General features: G+C 39.1%; 1 protein-coding gene across 1 annotated transcript in view; it reads right to left on the bottom strand.

The window, feature by feature from the left end:
- Nucleotides 1–1,208: 1,208 nt before the first annotated feature.
- The window catches only part of LOC310634854 (uncharacterized protein), a 55,681-nt gene continuing 34,955 nt past the window's right edge, over nucleotides 1,209–21,934 (bottom strand). The window contains 38 exon segments of the mRNA XM_083353391.1: nucleotides 1,209–1,400; nucleotides 2,930–3,025; nucleotides 3,211–3,315; nucleotides 3,413–3,583; nucleotides 4,187–4,312; nucleotides 4,964–5,167; nucleotides 5,262–5,570; nucleotides 5,692–5,816; nucleotides 6,160–6,325; nucleotides 6,447–6,630; nucleotides 7,763–7,959; nucleotides 8,253–8,371; nucleotides 8,800–8,926; nucleotides 9,379–9,768; nucleotides 9,857–9,947; nucleotides 10,032–10,177; nucleotides 10,267–10,443; nucleotides 10,540–10,782; nucleotides 11,742–11,997; nucleotides 12,145–12,281; nucleotides 12,365–12,488; nucleotides 12,612–12,729; nucleotides 12,820–12,907; nucleotides 13,838–13,905; nucleotides 14,015–14,321; nucleotides 14,506–14,676; nucleotides 15,141–15,290; nucleotides 15,373–15,491; nucleotides 17,145–17,283; nucleotides 17,370–17,473; nucleotides 17,580–17,678; nucleotides 17,802–17,865; nucleotides 17,956–18,048; nucleotides 18,147–18,258; nucleotides 18,576–18,603; nucleotides 19,688–19,844; nucleotides 20,754–20,897; nucleotides 21,313–21,518. Coding sequence (XP_083209517.1) covers nucleotides 1,245–1,400; nucleotides 2,930–3,025; nucleotides 3,211–3,315; nucleotides 3,413–3,583; nucleotides 4,187–4,312; nucleotides 4,964–5,167; nucleotides 5,262–5,570; nucleotides 5,692–5,816; nucleotides 6,160–6,325; nucleotides 6,447–6,630; nucleotides 7,763–7,959; nucleotides 8,253–8,371; nucleotides 8,800–8,926; nucleotides 9,379–9,768; nucleotides 9,857–9,947; nucleotides 10,032–10,177; nucleotides 10,267–10,443; nucleotides 10,540–10,782; nucleotides 11,742–11,997; nucleotides 12,145–12,281; nucleotides 12,365–12,488; nucleotides 12,612–12,729; nucleotides 12,820–12,907; nucleotides 13,838–13,905; nucleotides 14,015–14,321; nucleotides 14,506–14,676; nucleotides 15,141–15,290; nucleotides 15,373–15,491; nucleotides 17,145–17,283; nucleotides 17,370–17,473; nucleotides 17,580–17,678; nucleotides 17,802–17,865; nucleotides 17,956–18,048; nucleotides 18,147–18,258; nucleotides 18,576–18,603; nucleotides 19,688–19,844; nucleotides 20,754–20,897; nucleotides 21,313–21,518 — 5,816 coding nt within the window. The 3' untranslated portion in view covers nucleotides 1,209–1,244.

Genomic DNA, 21,934 nt, shown 5'->3' with positions numbered 1-21,934 from the left:
GTTAATATGTTATAATATGTTAGGAAAAACGAGTAGGTTATGAGGTAAATTGCTGTCAGCCTCTTGACAGCTCAAGTGCACACGCGGCAGCTTGTTGACGGCTCTCAGCGGTCAAAGCGGCCGCCTGTTGACTGCGCACGCGCTTAAACCAGTTGACAGCTCAGAGCTGTCAGAACGGCTGCCAGCTGATTGGTCCGAGTTGCCGTGGCGGGAGAATACGCTGACAGGATTGGGCAAGGGTTTGCCAGCTCGGGTATAAAAGGGCAACCTAAACATGCTGTCAGCTGTCTGGGGCTACACTGAAATAAACCATTCTTCGTGGAAAGCCTGCTGTCTCGGAGTGGTCATTTAGCTTGCAATACATTGCACAAGGTATCATTTTAATCTCATAATTCAACTATTTCATTTTTATTTTTATAGTTTTTAAGCAAAACCTAGGTGGTGTTTGTGTGAAAGGTAGTATAGAAATAATATCAGCAAATTTATGAATACACATCCAGGGATGCCATTAAGAGAGAAACACTATGGGAGATTTAGAGACCATTATCATGTGGCACCAATATCCTATTATTTGAATGTATATTGTAATTTGTTGATCAACTAAGGCAGGGGTGTCAAACTGCCGGCCCGTAGGCCGCATGCATCATGGCAAAACTGCGCCACCCCATTGCCAGTGTTGGAAAAAACATTGCAATATGTCATGACACAACACGTGACATTGCAAGTTTGACACCGCTGAACTAAGGATACTTAGCTAAATTAGTCTTTATTCCAGTTCAGCTGGATTTGTAGTTTATCTGAAAATAATTATGCACAAATGAATCTCTCCAAATCAGGGCATTCAAACTGGTGTCCTCTCCTATTAACTTCAACTTACATCAACCCCAGCATGGCACTTGGCAAATGATTCATGCACAATATTCATTAATGTTTATCATGTTTGGATAGCGTTACCTCTCTAAGGAGAAGCATCAGATTTCATACAGGAGAGCAAAACCCACAATAAGATCATGTCATCTTTATGTATGCAAACATTTCTATAATCTTTATTTCCTAAACACCAAAGACAGAACCCACAATAATTACAAATCCAAGTGACTAAGACATTCACATTTTGTGCACTTCTTCAGTCAACCTTGAAGCAGACAAGCTTATTCTTCCCCTGGTGTCTGTAATTACAAGGAGTGACAAAGAGCTTCACATTTTGCGCTTCTCTTTGGTCACTTTGCCATTTTCAGGTGAGTTTATTCTTCGCTTACAACCACCTTCTTATGCACTTCTCGAGTCTTCACTCTCAGTTTGTTCACTTGTGATTCTGCAATATCAGCCCTTTCGTCAGCTTCTTCCAGCTCATGCTGAATTTTGCGGAATTTGCTGAGGTTAAGATTGGATTGCTCCTCCTGAGAATGAAAAAGGTATGGTTAAAAAACAAGTCTACTTGTGATGTATACGGAATGCAAAAAGGTAATAGCTTCTGTGGTGAAGATGAAAGAATGGAGTCTCCACTATGCAATTTTAGCTAAATGGAAAGTTCACTTTGCCTTTCACAAATTGGGGACATTTAGTATACAAATTCTTGGTGAATCAATTGAATCTAATCTGTGTTTAATTCTATAAAAAATATTGTGTACAAAGCTTTTAAGCTGTATTCTAGGCAGATGATTTTTTTTTAAAAAAATGCCATACATTATCTTATTGGCAATTAATCTTGATTAGCATTTATTTAGCAGATTTATATAGCTGCCCATCACACGAAGTGCTGAGCAATATGCAAACATAATGATTATTTAATGACATATTCAAATGTAAGTAAAAAAGAAAACATTAAAACTCAAGATTGCGGGAGAACAATGGTCTCTTGATGTCATACAGCCCCCTTGCTGGCTCATCATGAGATTCCCCAAGGCTTCTGGAAAAACTGCTTTTTCAGAGCCTTCTGAAAGGCTAAACAGGGATTGGGCCAACCTCACCTCAGAACACAGTTGTGTTCCTGAGGGCAGGAGGCACAGCTGAAAAGGCACACTGTCTGGGTCTTGCCAGATGGAATTCCTTAGTAGAAAGGACCCAGCATATCTCTCCTGCTCGATCTGAACAACACCTGGAAGAGGTAAACCCTGTGATGGAATGTGCAGTGGAATGTGCAGTGGAAGAAGGAATGGAGGGGAATGTTGGCAATAGCACCATGGCTTCCCAGAGAAGAGGCAGCACATTCCAGAGAGGGGCCCAAAACAAGAGACTGTGCCGTCCTTAACTGGATGAGGGAAGAAGGAAAAGATTCAGAGTAGCCACAGCCTACAATGTCCCAGAGTATATATATCAGTTTAGAAGATCATAGCTTTAGTCTGGCAGGTTCCTCTCTATTAGGTGTAAGGACATAAAGAATTGGATTCAATTGAATCTCACTGTGTCATTAGGCCTGAGAGTACCTCACTAACCTGGTCCCTGCCAAGTGGGGTTTTAAAGGTCAGAACAAGCACCTTGAATTGAACCTGGAAGCAGACTGATAGACAATGTAGATTGTGGAGCAGAGGTTGTAATGTGCACTCTCCTAGGGGTGCACCTAGCTTTCTGTGCACCTACATTCTGCCCAGTTGAAGCTTCTGGATACTCTTCAAGTGCATTTCCATGTTCTAGAGATGACCAGGGCATGAGTAACTGTGAGTAGAGCTCATAGTCCAGGAAGGGACACAACTTGTGTATAACACAAAGCACTGCAAAGGCCCTCCAGGCTGCAATTGCCACCTGTTCCTTGAGCAGGATTTGTAAATCTAGAAAATCTCTCAGATGGTACACTGGGTCTGCCTGGGGCAGTGCCACCCCATTCAGTACCAAAGATAATAAAATCCCAGATCCCAAAGGCCCAAACATCCAGGCCTACTCAAATTCATTGGAAATACAATTATTGCTCCATTACAAATGTATTACGTACAGCTTCTTCATATTGCCTCTTGTATGCTTTCACTTTCATTTGCAGCTTGTCCACGAGATCCTGGAGCCTCAGAATATTCTTCCGGTCTTCCTCAGACTAAACAGAGTTATGGCAACAAGTGAGTTTCTATCATTTGAATTCTAGTTTTGGAAAGATTAAGTTATAAATAAATACATAAATATGTAAATATAAATCATGAGAAAAGCCACTTCTCTTTTTCAAATAGTCTTTGTTTCCAGGTGGGTTGATAAATAAACTCACTCCATAGTTATCACCCTTACCTGGTAAGTTAATTCCTTCACTCGTCTCTCATATTTGCGTACACCCTTGATGGCCTCAACCCCACGCTTTTGCTCATTCTCGACTTCAGTTTCAAGTTCACGTACCTAAAGAAAAACAGGTTAAAAATTAACCATCAACTATGACCTGTTACATGCAACCTTACATACAAGTCTATAAATATATACAGAGATAAATACATACTCTTTGCTCTAATTTCTGAAGTTGCTTCTTGCCTCCCCTCATTGCCAATTGTTCTGCCTCATCAAGACGGTGCTGCAGATCTTTTACAGTCTGTTCTAGATTTTTCTTCATTCTCTCTAGATGGGCACTGGTGTCTTGCTCTTTCTTGAGTTCTTCTGCCATCATGGCTGCCTGTTAATGAAGATACTATGTTCCAGAGACTACACTGCTATAAGTGCATATAGGTGTTCTGTACCAGCCTGCTACCGGCCCTGCAGCAAAAGCAGGGACAACCCCTTTACAAACGGCAAGAGGCTGGAATAAAGCCTGCCAAATTTATTAACATAAAATAGAGCAAGACAAGACACCAACCATGAAACAGGAGCTATGAAACAGGAACTATCCAAGCGGTTGCCTTCAGCAAAAAAGCCCTCCCACACATCCCCCTTAAATACAGTTCAGGGCGTGGCCTCTCTCTGCCTCCTTCCGAGGTGCCCCATTGCCTTCCTCTGTTTACTCCTGATTGACTGCCTCCTGCGTCGGGCATCCTTGAACAGGGCCAGCTGTGGGTCATCTTCATCCACGCTGTCAGGCTCACACAGCTGGGTCTCCGTCGTGACCAGGTGGGAGGGGCCTGGCTGAGGGCTCTGCGGAGCCTCAAAGCCATCATCAGCAAGCTCTTCAACACCCCCCTCCTCCTCCTCTGAGTCGTCCGACCCAACTGCCGAACCCACAGGCTGACCCTGAATCACAACAATAGGAGCAGATTTCAGAAGAAAGCTTCAATCAACTCACATCAGTAATGGATTTTTTGGCTTTCTCTTCAGCATTGCGGGCCTCCTGAATGGTGTCCTCCATTTCACCCTGGATCTGGGAAATATCTGTTTCTAGCTTCTTCTTGGTGTTGATCAGGCTGGTGTTCTATTTAGGCAAAAAATACTGATAGTTTCCAATAAATATGAAATGATTAATTTATTTTTAAAAACCATGAAAAATGTTCTAAAAATAAACCTGTATATTGCAAGAATAATGTCTGCAACATTATTTTGTATCTCTTTCTGTAGAGATACACTCCCTCAGAGTTTCAACAAAGACAAAAGTGTCATAGTATCTAAATTAATACAATAGAAAAAGAATAATACTATGTTTACAGATGTTTTATGTAAAGATCTGCAAATATCATTTAAGCATAGCTTTATTTTCTTCAAACAATATAAAAAAATTTTTTTTTCTTTTAACGATCCTATAATCCCTTGCATCAGAGTGGCCTCAGGATAACTGAATGGAGCTGAGCGTTTATTGACTGGATGCCCTTCCTGATGCCTATGCAGAGCTCACAGCAGATATTTTTTTTTCTTTGTGCCCACAGAGATAAATACCTATGACTGAACTCACAAGCCTCCTGAGTGTGAGACGAGAGCTCCACCTCTAGGCCACCACACCGTTCCTTCAAACAATATCAAAATAACCCAAGAATATTCAAAATATTCCACATTTTCCCTTTACAAAAGAGAAATGCTTATGCAGTCTTGTCTGGTGGTTGCAGGAGGATACAAATAATCAGATTCTTACTTGTGTGTGGAGGAGCTGCACACGTTCACTGGCATCCAGAAGCTCCTGTTCAGCCACTTTTCTGGCTCTCTCTGTCTGTTCCAGAGCTGCCCGGAGCTCCTCAATCTCAGCCTGCATCAGGTTTGCTCTGCGCTCAATCATGGCCACTTGTTCCTTAAAATCTTCTTGGCCTCTCAAAGCATCATCCAAATGCAGTTGTGTGTCCTACAATATAAGTTATTTTAAGGTATAACTCTTGAAATTTTAACAATTGTAGTGATTTCCTGAACCTGCTTTCTTGAACCTGCCTGGAACATACCTTGAGCTGTCCTTGTGCATTCCTGAGGTTCTTTTGTGCTTCAGCACCTTGACGGTTGGCATGGCTCAGTTGAATCTCCATTTCATTCAGATCTCCCTCCATCTTCTTCTTAAGCCGCAGGGCATCATTCCTGCTCCTAATCTCAGCGTCCAGCGTGCTCTGCATGGACTCTACCACTCTCAGGTGGTTCCTCTTCATTTGATCAATTTCTTCATCTTTCTCTGCAATTCTTCTGTCTATATCAGATTTCACCTGGTTGAGCTCCATTTGAACACGGAGGAGTTTGCCTTCTTCATGTTCCAGAGAAGCCTTAATAAAATCAAGTATATCAGCTGTTATTAAAGAGTCATCTGAAACATATTTTAGAGTGCTTTAAAATACATTAAAGAATTTGAGCTTTTGTTTTCTATAAGCATAATAACAAGATTACCTCAGCCTCCTCCAGGGATGCCTGAAGTTCACATTTCTCTTGCTCAATCTGCTTTTTCACTTTTTCCAGTTCATGGATGGCCTTTCCTCCCTCAGAAATCTGTTCCGTTAGGTCAGATATTTCCTCTGTTAATTTCACACAAAATAAAGAGGGGAAGACAGGCACCGTTTATTAACAGTTTTAGGCTAAATGTTTGGGAAAAGAATATTTCCTTGGTTCTTCCAAATTCATCCATTTGTAACTGATCTGTTAATACTGCATGAGCAGACAACACTTCTACATATGTATATCCTAATAATGAGGAGAATCCCTATATGAGATTATCTTATCATGCTTGTCACTTGTTCCTCCATAGAAGGTGGTAGAACCATTACATAATCATTTTTTCTCACTTTTGTATCTTCAGTGTCCTAAACTGAAGGTTACAGTGAGAAGCTTATAGATTTATGCTGAAACTTATAGACTTACGCTGGAGGTTCTTGTTTTCACGCTTCAGAGTTTCCAGGTGATCCAAGGATTCTTCATATGCATTCTTCATCTTGAAGAGTTCTGTGCTCAGTGATCGAGACTCCTTCTGGGAAGCTTCCAGTTCAGACTGAGCTTCCTCAAATTTCTGTTTCCAGTCTGCCAGAATCTGTAAAAGATCAATCAGGCATCAGTGTCACACAAATTTGATAAAGAAATAAAACAGTAAATTTAATTGGCCCAAGGTCTTGGTATGAAGTGTTCTTTTATAATCATCAGGAGCCAAATACCTTATCAAAGTTCTTCTGTTTCTTATCTAGAGCTGCACAAGCTGCATTGGACCTTTCCACATCAATCATCAGGTCCTCCACTTCATTCTGCAACCTCTGCTTGGTCTTCTCCAGGGAAGCACATTTGGAATTCACAGCTTCTACATGTTCCTCAGCTTCCTGCAGACGCTGAGCAAGCTTTTTCCTGGAGCAATGAAGGACCAAATATTAGTAATGAATTTGCTTAGAAAATATGAGAGAAAGAAAAGTTCACAATCACATGATATGAACAAAGATGACACACACTTCTCTATCATCAGCATGGAAACTATTTCATTTTCAAGGTTTTTAACAGTTTTGCAAATCAGTTCTGTAGTATGCAAATCATCTCATGAAGCACTAATTTGTCATGCAGGACAGATTGAAAAACTTTTGAAAATGAGAATGGTTATTACTGAATGGTGAACTCTAAAATAGTTTAAATAATTAAGATTAATTTTTATTTTTTACATTGTATTATTGTTAACATTATTTCAGACTTAAGTATCTTATGCAGATATGCAACATTTGAATTCCCAATGATTGATACCAAATTATAAAATATTTGAGCTGTTTCCATGAAATGTATTGTTTTAATGAGATATAAGATAATAATTGTGATCATTTATACTTCCATGTTCTCATTTGATGTCTCATAAACCCTCACAGAAATCCCTCACCAGATCCAAATACCAAATCATATGCTGTTTAAACTTTAATTGTAGGAATAAATTAAAACTAAAGACATTTTTGCTCTAAATAGATAATCAGTATAAAACTTGGATTTGGATTTCTTATTAAAATTTCAAAAAGTAAATTATATTTATATGGATTTTTGCAATGAATTACTATTTTAATTTACAAAAAGGTCCTGAAATTATTGCATAAAATGTTTTACAGAGATTTGCTCGCTCTATACAGATACTTTTTCTTGTTTAAATACAATGCTTGAAAAAATGGGAAATGAGGGATACAAATGACTTCTTTTCATAAGAAGCATTATTTGGATTAGTTGTTTTCCAAGATTTTGAGTGGTTTACAGCAATCCTGCAGTCTTAGCCATTATTATTTTCTTACATGGTTGCAATTTAAGCTAAGAGAATATCTGCAAAAATACTGGAGTGTCACTTGTTTTCTCTTTGCTGCAAGCTGAGGCTCCTCTGTAGAGAGAAAATAGCTTATGTTGCCTACGCAATGTAATCCACTCTCAGAGATATGGCTAAAATTACTTTCTCATATGGTAATTGTAGCTCATTTATCCTTGTAATTTATTTTTACTACAAAACTACTCCACATACTTGGCCTCCTCTAACTCTTCAGTGCGCTGAATTGCATCAGTCTCATATTTGGTTCTCCACTGGGCCACTTCGCTGTTGGCTTTGGACATGGCACGCTGTAGCTCAGCTTTGGCTTCCTGCTCTTCCTCAAATTGTTCCCGGAGTAAATCACAATCATGACGAGCTGATTGCAAACCATGAGCCAGTGCATTTTTAGCCTAGAGATATGAAGATAACTTAAAAGCTTTTCCAAAATCTAATGGTGGCATTATTAACAGCTCCCACCCGTACCACTTTTCTCTTCAGGTTTGGGTTTTTTTTTGTTTTTTAGCTTTTAGAAGGTAAATCTTTCAATTGTTCACTTTTTAAAATATGGGCTTGCACCTATTACTAGCAACTCTGGTATGTAACAGAGAAATAGAAAAAGAGCACCTTTATCAAGGAGTTGGAAGCTGCTGGAGGATGTGAATAGGGCCTATTTCTAATCTGTAGATCTTGACCTAATACACACCTTTATTTCCTCTTCAAGTTGCCTCTTCAATTCTTCAATCTGCTGGGTGAAGCCTTGCTTGCCTCTTGAGAATTGGGAAATGAGAGAGTCTTTTTCTTCCACTTGGCGGGAAAGTTCACCTGAAAAGCAGAAAACCAGAAGGGAAGCGGTTGACATGACTGAGCTAACTGTTAAAGGAAGTAATGATGCATAGGAACAACTGAAAAATGTTAACAGCATAAACACATGACATTTTGTTATTCGTTATGCTTTAGGTTATTTATAATATCTTACTAAATGACACACTTGACAGCTGAAGTACAAATTGGGGGAGGGCGACAGCTCGTATTTCCCAGATAATTTCTGTGATATCGCTGATGTTAGTAGAATTTCTCATCACAGATGAAGTTGTGAAACACATTATATTTCAAATTTTGCTAAGCAATTTTGTATTCATTGGATGTTAGCATTAGTTGCAAAGATATGGTTCTTCTGAGCAGTTAACAGGCAAACTCAAATACGATCAGTGGCATGATTATTCCTAAAAGAGTTCAGCATTTCTTCTTACCTGCTTCTGTCTGCAAGCGAGCTTTCTGAGTAGAAAGGTCATTAATTGTACGCTGCTGCTCTTCTGCCTTTGCTTTAATCTCACTCAGTTGATCTTCCAAGGACCGGGCTAATTTCTCAAGAGTTGACTGAAATCAGCAAATGGAAATATATTGAAATATACTAATATACTAATAAATGAGAACTTTATCTGAAAATCTGGAAGGTAATGTGGAAAAGCACATGTAGGTAGCACAGAATGTAGCAATTCATATGCTGATGGCTGAGAACTGCAAATACCTAATAAAATCAGCATTCTTTTCTAGGCAGGATAAACATTTCTTGAAAAATGTAGGTGCCAAGCCATAATAGGCTTTATGGGTTGCAACTTACACTGTGAATTTTACTCAGAAGCCAATGTGCTGCTTGTAAAACAGGTGCTAAGACCTTTGAATGTGGTCAGGTATGGAGATACATGAGTATGCTGCTTCTCAATATATGCCCCTTATTATGGAATACTCTGTATCTAGAGATGCCACCCTTGCAAGAGGATACAATAATTCTTACATTTTTTTCCTCTAATGTAAGAAAATATCTATACCTTGGTTTTGGAGACAGATTCCATATTGCTTGCAAGATCATCAGTCTCCATCTTCAGTTCACTCTTCTCCTTCTCCAGCTTCTGCTTCACTCGCTGCAGGTTATCAATTTGTTCCCCAAGTTCAGCTGCACTGTCTGCATGCTTCTTGCGGAGGGCAGCAGACGTGGCTTCATGCTGCAATGTGGCCTCTTCAAGGTCCCGGCGCATTTTCTGAAATTCTGCTTCACGTTTCTTGTTCATCTCAATCTGAGCTGCAGTTGCCCCACCAGCTTCCTCCAGACGCTCACTGATCTCTTCAAGTTCCCTGGAGAGATCAGCCCGCTGTTTCTCTGCTTTGGCGCGAGATGCCCGTTCTGCCTCAATCTCCTCTTCCAATTCCTCAATACGAGCCTTGAAAAAGAGAGGCAACCATGAACCCTGAAACTGGCTTTCAGACAGCTTAATTCTCCATTCATGAAGGAACCATTGCATGACCAACCTGCAGCTCCTTGATCTTCTTCTGAAGCTGGGAGTCCAGGGCCTGCTCATCTTCAATCTTGCTCTGGAGTTGACTGATTTCAAAGTCTTTCCTTTTTATAACAAAATATAATGATCAAACATTAGTAAGACTCCACTTAGCACAAAGGTCCATCAAAATAGGCATTACTACTTACTTCTTCAGCTTTTCATCTAGCTGTTGCTTATCATTTTCCAAATCCATTGTAGTTTCCTGAGCTAGCTTCAAATCCCCTTCTAGCTTCCTCTTAGCTCTTTCAAGGTCCATGCGAAGTTTCTTTTCTTGCTCCAGGGACCCTTCAAGCTGAACAAAAAGAGACGGGAGTGATTGTCCCATCACAGCAGTACCTCCACCTCAGTCCAATTCTTCTCCAGAGATGATAGGGTACTTACGTCATCCACCTGCTGCTCCAGCTTGGTCTTTGCTTTGGTCAGAGTGTTCACTTTGTCCTCCTCTGCCTGCAGATCATCCAAGGTCTGTTGATGGGCCTCTTGCAGGGCTTTCTTCTCCTTGGTCAGTTTGGCAATATTCTCGTCCAAGACCGCCATCTCTTCGGTCAGGTTTTTCACCTTTAGAAGTTGAACAGACATGTTTAAGATGCTCTATGTATTCTAAAATGGCAACAGTAGGTAGTGATTTAATTTTGGTATATTTTTGGCCAGTACCTTGTTTTCTGTAGCATGCTTCTCCTTTTCCACCTTGGCCAGTGTCAGCTCAAGATCATCAATGTCTTTCTTCAGTTCTGAGCATTCGTCCTCCAGTTTCCTCTTCTTGGCTGTCAACTCAGCATTCATTTCTTCTTCATCTTCAGCCCGCTCAGTCAGCTCCTTAATTTTAGCTTCCAGCTGGATTTTGGTTTTGATTAGCTGGTCACATCTCTCCTCAGCATCTGCCAAGCCATCAGATTCCTTTAAATACCAAAGAAAAAAAAGGTTAGTAAAAATATTTTGTCTTCTCATTTCCTTAATGATCAAAGCAACAGTTCTAAATCATGACATATATGTTCCCACTGACAAGAAACATGCCCTGTAACTAATAATAGCATATTGTTATGTAAGTAAATGCACATTTTTTTAATCAAAACACTGTGAGTATTTAAAATGAATAACCCCAATATACATTCTTGGTTTCAGCTCTGTTTGGGTTTTATAATATTTATAGGTTTGGAATCCCTTATTTAAAAACTGTCTACATGATTCCTACTTTCTTTCTGAGATCAACTCTCCTGACTTAACCATTCTGGGATGAAAGTTCAGATTTTCATCTCCTGTACAAATATAATAAAAGGCTATCATCTTGGACATATCCAGGACACTACAAAAAAAATAGTTGATTCAGTTTTCCGAGCAGTACCTCATTTAATCTTTTATGTTTAACAAACTGGGTGCTAGGAGTTACAGTAGGAAGTAATAAAATATGGATATCTGTACAGGTTTCAGATATGTTCTGATTATAATTGCTTTGACCCTTACTAACAAAACTATCCACAAAATGGAATGGTGCAGGTGAGCAAAAGTAGATCACTGAAATGGAACATGATGACGCTGGAACATGAGAAAAATCTTGAAGTATGGCTGGAGAGGAGAGGAAGGAAAATATGCATGGAAGCAGGAGGCATGATTGAGAAGCAATGGAGGTAACAGTGAAACCAAAAAAAAGGGTGAGGCAAAAGTTTTTAAAACTTTTTTTTTTAAAAAAATAGTTCTTTCTTCTTAGTTTCTGTTTGTAAGTTAATATCCATCAGCTAAATGCTGTATGAAAATAACTGAATAATTTTCTGCAGTTGTGTCTCATAGGTAATCTGTACAAACAGACCTCAGAATAACATTATTAGTACAAAAGGTTCTAAGGTCATCAACATTCTTACAGATTGGACTTGGAGCTGCAAGTCATTTTTCTCCTGCGTTAGGGACACCATTTTTTCCTCTAGTTCCTTCACTTTGGCCTCTGCCTTGGCAAGGTCTTCCTTTGCTTTTTCAAACTCTTCCTTCATGTTGGCCATTTCCTTCTCTGACTCCGCGCTCTTCAGCAGGGGCTTGATCTTGAAGTACAATTTCATCCAAGGCCAGTGCTTCACATTCATGAATGAACGAACATTGTACTGAATAGTAAAGATGGATTCTCTGGAAGGAGGGCAAAGAAAATTTTAAGCATGATTCTACTGTCAACCTGAGGTAGTGCTGATGTATTTGTGATATATTGTCATGTTGTGCATATGTAGCCTCTTCGAAGTAATTGTCATTGTGAGCCTTATTATAGAAAAACTCTACCTCCTTTCCATCATTTTCTTGAACTCTGATCTCATCAGATAGCCACGGCACATAGCTTGAGTACGTGTAATAAGCTGAGCCAACTTGTCATCTCTCATTTCTTCTAGAAGACCAAGAAGGCCAGCTTTGAAGAACACCTTGAGGGGGAAGAAAATGCAATGTTGTGGTCTTTTCATATAAACCCAATTTTCAAACTTTTGAGGACAGACAGTAATTTTACCTTGGTGTGACCAAACTTATATTGAGTATGGTCCACATCAATAGATCCAAGAAGTTTCTCGGAGGCCTTCTTGCTGTCAATGAATTGTCCCTCTGGGATAGCACTTGCATTTAATATTCTATATCTGTTGGAAGAAGTATAGTTTATATTTTTAAAAACATTAAAAGTTTCTAGCTTCAAGGAAAATGAGAGTTAGAGTTACAAATATGGGAGGCACCTAATATAGGCTAACATTTAGCAGACTGACCTCTGTTTAAAGTCACCATAAATGAGCCTGCTAGGGAATCCCTTTCTGCAAATTCTGATGCCTTCCAGCACTCCATTACATCTCAGTTGGTGCAAGACAAGCTCGTGTTCCATGGCACCTTAAACAACATTGGATGTATTGTCACTATAGAATTAAACTCAAATATACTAACACAGCTTCATGCATAATTGAACTATCTAATTCTTACCAGGAGTTTTAGTTTCATTGGGGATGAGGCACCGCACAAAGTGAGGGTGAGTGCTCTTCAGATTGCTCATCAGCTTGTTTAAATTCTCCTGTAGGATCAGAAATATTTGTGAAGTAGATCTCATGACTCTCAATCCCAAAGAGCCAACTTTAAATGATCTATTATATTTCTATTTCAGAGAAGAGCAACTAAGATGATCAAAGGCCTGGAGACTAAAACATATGAAGAATGGCTTCAGGATTTGGGTTTGGCTAGTCTAAAGAAAAGAAGAAATAGGAAAGAGATGATAGCAGTACTCCAGTATTTGAGGGGCTGCCATAAAGAAAAAGGGGTAACATTATTCACCAAAGCACCAGAGGGCAGGACAAGAAACAATGGTTGGAAACTGATCAAAGAGAGAAGCAACTGGAATTAATGAGAAACTTCCTAACAATGAGGACAATTAACCAGTGGAACAGCTTGCCTTCAGAAATTGTCGGTGCTCCATCCCTGGAGGTTTTTAAGAAGAGACTAGACATATAGTCTCTTATAGGTATAGGTTCTCCTGCTTGAGCAGGGGGTTGGACTAGAAGACCTCCAAGGTCCCTTCCAGTTCTATTCTGTTCTGTTCTGTTCTGTTCCGTTCCGTTCCATTCTTCTATGGCATCTTTTTCCTACAGCTTAACTAGGTTCATAGCAGTTTTGCCTCAAGTTTGATCACCACAATAATCCCAATGAAGTAGATTAGGTTGAGAAACTAGAGACCAGCTCCAATCCACCAATGATCTGGAACCTGGTTCTTTCCATAGTTCAACATCTTAACAATCATATGGGACTCCGTGATTTGAGGGAATGGTGAAAGGGAAAATTTGTAACAACATTAAGCAATATTGACTATCCATTTTCGTGCTTTGATACTGTGTAGTTTTGGATCTCTGAAGCATTCTTTCAGAGGAAGGAACTCAGGCATAGATTTTTTTAAAAAAAATATTTAAAATGGGTTTTTATCAGATTGTGCAAGTAATAAAATTGGCCTTACCCTAAACAGAGCAGAGACAGTCTGGAAAGAAGACCCCTTCTTCTTTCCAGCTTTCTTTCCACCACCCTCTAAGGAAGAAAATGGAAATATATATTATGCAATTAAGATGCTGTTGACAAAATACAGCATATTTATTTATTTAGACTTGAAAGGTATGCTCTTTGGATAACTACTTACCAGCATCTGCAGGGCGATCAGCAAAGAGTAATGCCAAGGTCTTCATGGATGATTTCTGGTACAGCTGAATGACACTTTCATTCAATGGGTCCTTGTTTTTTTCCAGCCAGCCACTAATGTTGTAGTCCACAGTGCCAGCATAGTGCACAAGGGAGAAATGAGCTTCTGCTTTACCTTTCCCAGGCTTAGGCTTTTCAAAGTTCTTGCATTTGCCAAGGTGCTGGTCATAGAGCTTGTTCTTGAAAGAGATGTCTGTCGCCTTAGGGAACATGCACTCTTCTTCCAGGATGGAGAAAATGCCCATGGGCTGGAGAGAGCAAGGCAGATAGATCACTGCAAGAAATACTCTTCATTGTAACAGAAATTAAACTTTTCATACTCAGCATTAAGGAATTGTTACCATAGCAAGATGGAATTAACCATTCATTAATTTACAGATGTGTGTTCTATTTCAGGTTTAGAAAACATATCATCTTTATTTTTTAAAAGACCTTTTCAATGAGTTCAATGCAGGCAGCCAGGTCCATCCCAAAGTCAATGAACTCCCATTCAATTCCTTCTTTCTTGTACTCCTCTTGCTCCAGGACAAACATGTGGTGGTTGAAAAACTGTTGCAATTTCTCATTGGTGAAGTTGATGCAGAGCTGCTCCAAGCTGTTATACTAGACAATGCAAAGTATTTTGAAAATAACAATTATCTTTACCTGTGTTCCTTTCTCTAGACTTTCTTAAATATTTAAGGTTTATGTGAATGTACAAATATCTAAACTCCTACTTGAATCAGTTCTGCTCATAATATTCTTCACTGTTAAATTCATTATTCCCAATATACTCTAACATCCCTGCCTTCAGTATTTTGAAAGATTATATCTTTGCCATAGCTGACTTGAATTTATGATCCATACTCTTCCTGCCAAAAATTTCTACAGTTTCTTCTCTGTGCCAGATATTTCTATTTAAACCATCCTTCCAATCAACAACTCAGAAATTATTTGCAAAGCTTTAGTGGCTTTGCATTCAAAAATTGTTTCACTGTACTTCATTCATTAACTGCTTGAATATTTTACAATGTAAACATCACATTTCTACACTCCAACACTATGCCATCAAGGCTCAGTTTCCTTACATCAAAGATCTCAAAGCCAGCAATGTCCAGCACACCAATGAAATGTTGCCTGGATTGTTTAGTATCCAATTGTTGGTTGATGCGGATGACCATCCACAAGAACATCTTCTCAAAGACAGCTTTAGCCAGAGCACCAACATTATTGTAGACCTAGAAGAACAGACAAATTGGTGACCTATAAAAGAATGTAATTTAATATTGAAGCTTTCCCTTTAATTTTAGAAATAGTTACCTGCTGGACAGTTTGGCCTTTGGTGACATATTCATTGCCGACCTTGACCCGGGGATAGCACAGAGCTTTCAGCAAATCTGCTGAGTTGAGGTTCATGAGATAGGCAGCCTTATCCGCAACTGAGCACAAAAATAAGAGGAAAGCTTTGCAAGCAAATTGTAAGCTCTCTACCATATACTGGAAAAGCTAAGTGCAAACAAACAGTGTTCATATATTGTTGTATACTACACACACACACACACACCTGTTCAAATTTATACTATTTATACTATTTTTTTTAATTCCATTTATATCCCGCCCTTCTCCGAAGACTCAGGGCGGCTTACAAGCTTAGCAGTAGCCTTCATTCTATGTATATGCCTGCTTGTTAGGGCTTTCACACACACACCCCAAGCGGCATTATTACAAAGTCAGCTTATTGCCCCCAACAATCTGGGTCCTCATTTTACCTACCTCGGAAGGATGGAAGGCTGAGTCAACCTTGAGCCTGGTGGGATGCGAACCTGCACTAATTGCAGGCAGCTGGTGTTACTTAAGGAGGCATTAGCCCACTGCTCCACCAAGGCTCTATTCAAGAATTCTAGAAGAATGCGTTCTCTGCTCTTGCCCCTGCCCTGTGGAACACTCTCCCCTCAGAGGTGAGGGAAGGAATAGTTATACCGCTCTGAACATGAAATAAGTTCCACGATTAAATGAAGACAATTGCTAAGTGACAACATTTGGACATCCATTATTGTTTTTTTTTAATTTCAAATTAGATATTACAGTACAGGTAGTCCTTGCTTACCAACCATTTGTTCAGCGACCATCCAAGGTTATGACAGTGCTGAATAAGAAAACTTGTGACCAATCCTCAAAGTTGTGGCCATCACAGCATCCCTGTGTTTATGATGCAGGTACTTGCTAAACAGCATGGATTTACAATGGTCACAGCATCACACAGTCATATGGTCAACATTTGTGATCTTCATAGCCAGCTTCCAAAAAGCAAAGTCAGTGGGGAAGCTGGCAGGAAGTCACAAGTCCTATCCACAAATCATCACGCTTAGTGACGTGCAGTGATTTGCTTAATAACAACAGCCAAAAATGGATAAACTGCCATTGTTAAGTCAGGCACAGTCACTGAGTTTTCACTTTATAACCATGTCAAAGTTGTCATGGATTACCTGTATATATTGGTGTGTCATAAAAACAAACAATATTTACTTTATATGCGTAGGACAATGGAAGAAAGTGTTCTTTTCAAATCCTAACTTATTATCTCTGCAGTACTGAAGTCAGGCCAGATTAATTTCCTACAAGGTGTATCCAGGTCTATTTGCAATGTTTATTTCTAAACATAAGTATTACATGTAAATACTGAACAAAATACCAATTAACACATTCAGTCTTTTCTGCATAATTAGGGAACTGTCATTTATAAATTCATTATTGACTATGGATCTGTCATCGTAACATCAGAAAGATGGGTGGGGGTGGGACAGTCTAGAGAAGAAATTCCCTGGCTTTAAAGCTGCTATGAAGTTTATTTATCTTCATTCAAGTTGTCTGATCATCCCCTATGAAGTTATTAGAGATGCAAAAGGATGTTTCACTTAAATGACTAACAACACAAATATACACTGCTCAGAAGATAGCTTCCTCCACAGCCTTAGGAAGACATTCTTATGCATTAAACATCAGCTGTTCAAATTAAAACAGCTGAACTTCAAGAGAGGTTTTTTGTTTGATATGGTTTGGGTAGGTAATTCCATCACCAACTGTGATAATACCTTCCGTGCCGTCTGGCTCAGCCTGTTCCTCTCTCTGCTTCTGCTTGAACTTCATGTTCCCGTAGTGCATGACAGCACCCGTCAGCTTGTAAATGGCTGTCTTTTCCTCAGCATTGAATCCCAGGATGTCAATGGCACTCTGGTGATTGAATGAAGATAAGTAACTATTCTTCATATTACTTCAGCCTAGAGTACACAAATAGATTTTTAAATATTTATATTTACTTCTGTAGCCATCAGCTCTTCTTGATCATTTATGCTGGCAACAGAGATTTCTCCTTGGCTTACAAAATGAAAGTCATATGGGTTCGTGCTGATCAGGAGCATCTCTGAATGAAAAATAAAACTTGCTTTATTCAACACAGAAATCATTTATGGCAACAATAGGGGCAAAGGTAGCATATTGTCACAGGAAGAGTAAAAGATGCTTTTTACCGATCAGTTCTGGCTTCTGGTTGGACATGATCTGATAAAAGATATGGTAGCTCCTTTCAGCCTTGAGCTGGAAGGTAACCCTGGACTTCTCCAGCAGATCTGGCAAGAAAGGAGAAACAAGCAAGCAATAAAGAATGTGAGAAAGAAAAAGGGGAAGAGAACGAGGGAAAAAAAAAGAGATGGGGTGGTAAAAACCCTTTACATGCAGGCACAATCTCTTACATGTCTCAATGTCAGCAGAAGCCAGCTTGCCTGTGGCACCAAAATGGATTCTAATGAATTTGCCCTTTGAAGAAGAAAAGGGATATTATCAAAAATTGAAGGTTGCATCTTCTGTGTATTTCTACATGATGCCAAGTTTCAACATGAAACTTACAAAACGTGAGGAATTGTCATTCCTGACGGTTTTAGCGTTTCCAAAAGCCTCCAGTAAGGGGTTGGCACTAATGATCTGATCTTCAAGGGTGCCCTGAAAAATAGTATTACTGTCAGATTCTGTATCATCAATCCTATAAAAATGTCATGTAATCTCAGGTCATTCTTTTCTGGCAGACAAGCTACCTGTATTTTGCCTGGTTGGGCTGTTTCTTCCTTTTTCTTGTCAGTAGCAGCTGCAACTGTTGCAAAGTACTGAATTACACGTTTTGTGTTCACAGTCTTTCCAGCACCAGATTCTCCACTGTTGACCAAAGGGGTAAACAAAGTATAAAGATGCAGTTCATCCTCTCCACAACTGAAATTTGAGCTCCCATAACTGAAGAGTAAGAAAGCTAGGAGATCATGTGACATGGCCACCCTTTTGACCCTTATGAGGTTTATCTATAGAGATATGTTGTATACTTACTGGCATAATAGTAAAAGCATAAAACAAGATATTTGTAGGAGCAGGCAACCAAAATCAAGCTCTATGCTCTGGAAGTCTCCAAGAAATTGTTTAACAATTTGGTGTACTCTGCCATAACGCAAATACAGAGCTTAGTAAGGAAATGAACTTACGTGATCAGGACAGACTGATTCTCACGATCTGGAAAGAACCATAAAAAAATCATTATAGTTCACTGTGAACTTCCATGAATTGAGTGGGAGTTCATGCGAGATTAAAACTATCCACTTAAGCACTACATCACCTAAAAAAAATAGCTCGGAAAAATCAAACATCTATTTTTTGAATATTATAAATGTTCAATGATGACAAAATATGTGAATATTATGCAATGAAAAATGTCATGAATGAAAGTTAACTGTACAGATTGAATAGTCCCTAATCAACCAGGTTGGGGAATTTCTATAAAGCATTCTTTTTTCTCTGCAGTTATAGAGAAATAGAATATGAAGCTATAGAGTCCCTAGGCTTTATTATTCTCTATAAATTGGCAGTTTCATGAGTTTCCTTGAACATAATTACGCATACATGTACAAAGAATATCACGTGTGAATTTTACATTTTGGGTGCACAAGATATTATACTCAGGACCTATCCCTATATGCAAATGATTGAATCCATTAATCTTTTGAAATCATAAAATATAATAAACCACAAATTAATAAAACTGGCTGTAATTTCACAACACACAGAAAAAGAAAAAAAGTTTGTTAAAATTAATCAAGCATTAGCATCTTGTCTGTCTGTACCCCAAGGGTATTTAACTGATGCTGGGGAAAATTTAAGAACCTGGACATATAAAAACTGCATATGTTCAGAGACCTGGCAGAAACATCAAGTCTCAGCTTCATCTTTAAGGTTTTCAGAACTTAGGGGAAAAAACTGTTGCACAAACTAGTGGTAAAGCAGGAATCCAAGTCTAAAATTTGCTCTTAGCTTCAGAGGAGAAATTTAACCCATCCTGTTTTCATTGGCATACACATTGAGTATTGTTTATCTTTTTTTCTTTTTTTCCATGACATATTTCATATTTCTTTCTTTTTAAAAAAATAAAGTAAGCAGTTAAGCTGAAAGAAAATTATCAAAATTAGGAAATGATTAATTTGTATAACTCCAAATGATTAAGCACATTACGCATCTGACCTAAAAAATACAATGAGTAGGAAGGCCACTGATGTTTTTCATAAAAATACGGTCCTTCTTTCTAAACTACTCATTTACTCACCAGTTAACATGAACTGATATGCATTATCAGAGATGGAGAAGATGTGGGGAGGAGCCTCTTGACGCTTTTTGCCTCTGTAGGCAGTTACCACTTCTGGATTATACACTGGAAGCCACTTGTAGGGATTAACAGTGACACAGAAGAGACCTGAGTAAGTCTGAAAAAGTAAAACACAATTTGCTTAATCTACTTTATTTTTTGCTGACAATTTTTTCAAAAGTGTCTTCAATAAAATATTTATTTAAAAATCTATAAGATAAATAAGTATATAAATATATAACATCTGTTTCCTTGAAACATCAGGAAAGGAAGACATAATTTAGAAACAAGCACTGTGTTTACTTTGAATTTAAAGAGCAGGTTTACTAATGAATTAATTAACAGTAAACAGGAGAACTTAACATAAGTTATTTGATGTAAGGAGATAAATTAGGGGTCCTCAATCCCCGGTCCATGGACTGGTACCGGGCCGCAGCATGCCAGCAACTGGTCCGCACAAACAACCAAAGCCCATCCTTGGGATGTAGGAAGCACACAAAACTACAGACTCTCTGGTCCATGGAAAAACTTTTCTCCATGGAACCGGTTCCTGGTGCCCAAAAGGTTGGGGACCTCTGAGATAAAGGATTCTTAAAGGTAAAGGTAAAGGTTCCCCCGCACATGCATGCTAGTCATTTCTGACTCTAGGGGCCGGTGCTCATCTCCGTTTCAAAGCCGAAGAGCCAGCACTTGTCCGAGGACGTCTCCGTGATCATGTGGCCGGCATGACTAGATGCCAAAGGCACACGGAACGCTGTTACCTTCCCACCGTAGTGGTCCCTATTTTTCTACTTGCATTTTTAGGTGCTTTCGAACTGCTAGGTTGGCAGAAGCTGGGACGAGTAACAGGCGCTCACTCTGCTACACGGCACTCGGGATTCAACCCGCCAAACTGCCGACCTTCTGATCGACAAGCTCAGCGTCCTAACCCACTGAGCCACCGCGTCCCTTTAAAGGATTCTTAGGATGTCCTAAAACTAGTCCCAACATAAAAAGATAGAAAACTACCACCACAGAATATGCTTACGTAGATCATCCAGGCTGCATAACGCTCTTTAAGATTATACAGGACAGCAGGCTCATGGAGATGAGTCATCATGGCCATGTCCTCAATTTTGTCATATTTGGGAGGATTCATGGAAAAAATCTGATCTTCTTTCACAGTTACAGACTAGGAAGAAAAGAACAGACCTACATATATCAACTTAGAAAATGGAAAGAAGGAAACTGTAGTAATTGCACTTTATTGCTTCTGCTCAACCCACAAGATCTTGCACAATGAACGTGCTTTGGGTCCTTTCTATGAAACCATGTCACCCAGTGGGACCTTTGGTCACAGTGCCTGTCCTATGGAATTTAATTTCCCCTGAGGTTCAGACTTTGCTTTAGGGTCTTGAAAACCCAGTTCTTTCCCTGGCTGCGTGCCAGAACTCAAGATGAACCCGTCAGAAATCGAAGTGTTTTGAAGGAACTAAACACTGAACTGTATAATTTCCTTTCTGGATGTTGATGAGGGTTTGCTTATAAGAGTTGAGAAACTATAACAATTAGTCAAAAAAACAAACAGATGTAGATATTTTACTTACTTCCCCAGCTTCAGTCTTGACGGTAACTTTCCCTCCTTCCCTGCTCTGGACACTGCCTTTGACATAAGCGACCTTAGGATCCACCACAAAAACGGAATTCTTGGCATCAAAAGGCTTATTTTGGGCCTCAATTCTTTCCTTTTCTGGCTTTCGAAGAAAAGGGGCAGCAATCCCAAATACTGCCATTTCAGCGTCTGAAGACATAGCTGCGGTTTATGTGGTGCAGTTCAACAAGGAAGAAAACTAAAGAAAAGAAACACACAAACCAGTTCATGAAAATGTGGAAATCCTTATTGACTTTCCTTGTGGACTTTTTTCACCACAGGGAATTTGTATCTGTTCTTCCTTTGATGTGAATCAATGCATCTTATTATATGGAAGTAGAAGACGTTACTGTTTATAGAAATATTGAATTTCATATCATAAATCTTTTCATAACCACGAGATAGGTTCCATTATCCATGACATTGGATTATATAAGCTACTGGTGCTGAAAGAGCAGCTAGAATTCATCCAACAAATTACTTGATGAATATAAATTTTGCTTGTAATTTTGAATTGCCAAGGTAATTGAAAGACAGAATATAAATTAACCAAATAAATATACACTTGAAACATTTAG

Source organism: Vipera ursinii (genome assembly GCF_947247035.1).
Source record: "Vipera ursinii genome assembly, chromosome: 2".
In the NCBI taxonomy this organism is placed as follows: domain Eukaryota; kingdom Metazoa; phylum Chordata; class Lepidosauria; order Squamata; family Viperidae; genus Vipera; species Vipera ursinii.
Note: the sequence above shows the minus strand (reverse complement) of the source record. Positions and strands in the feature narration are given on the sequence as shown.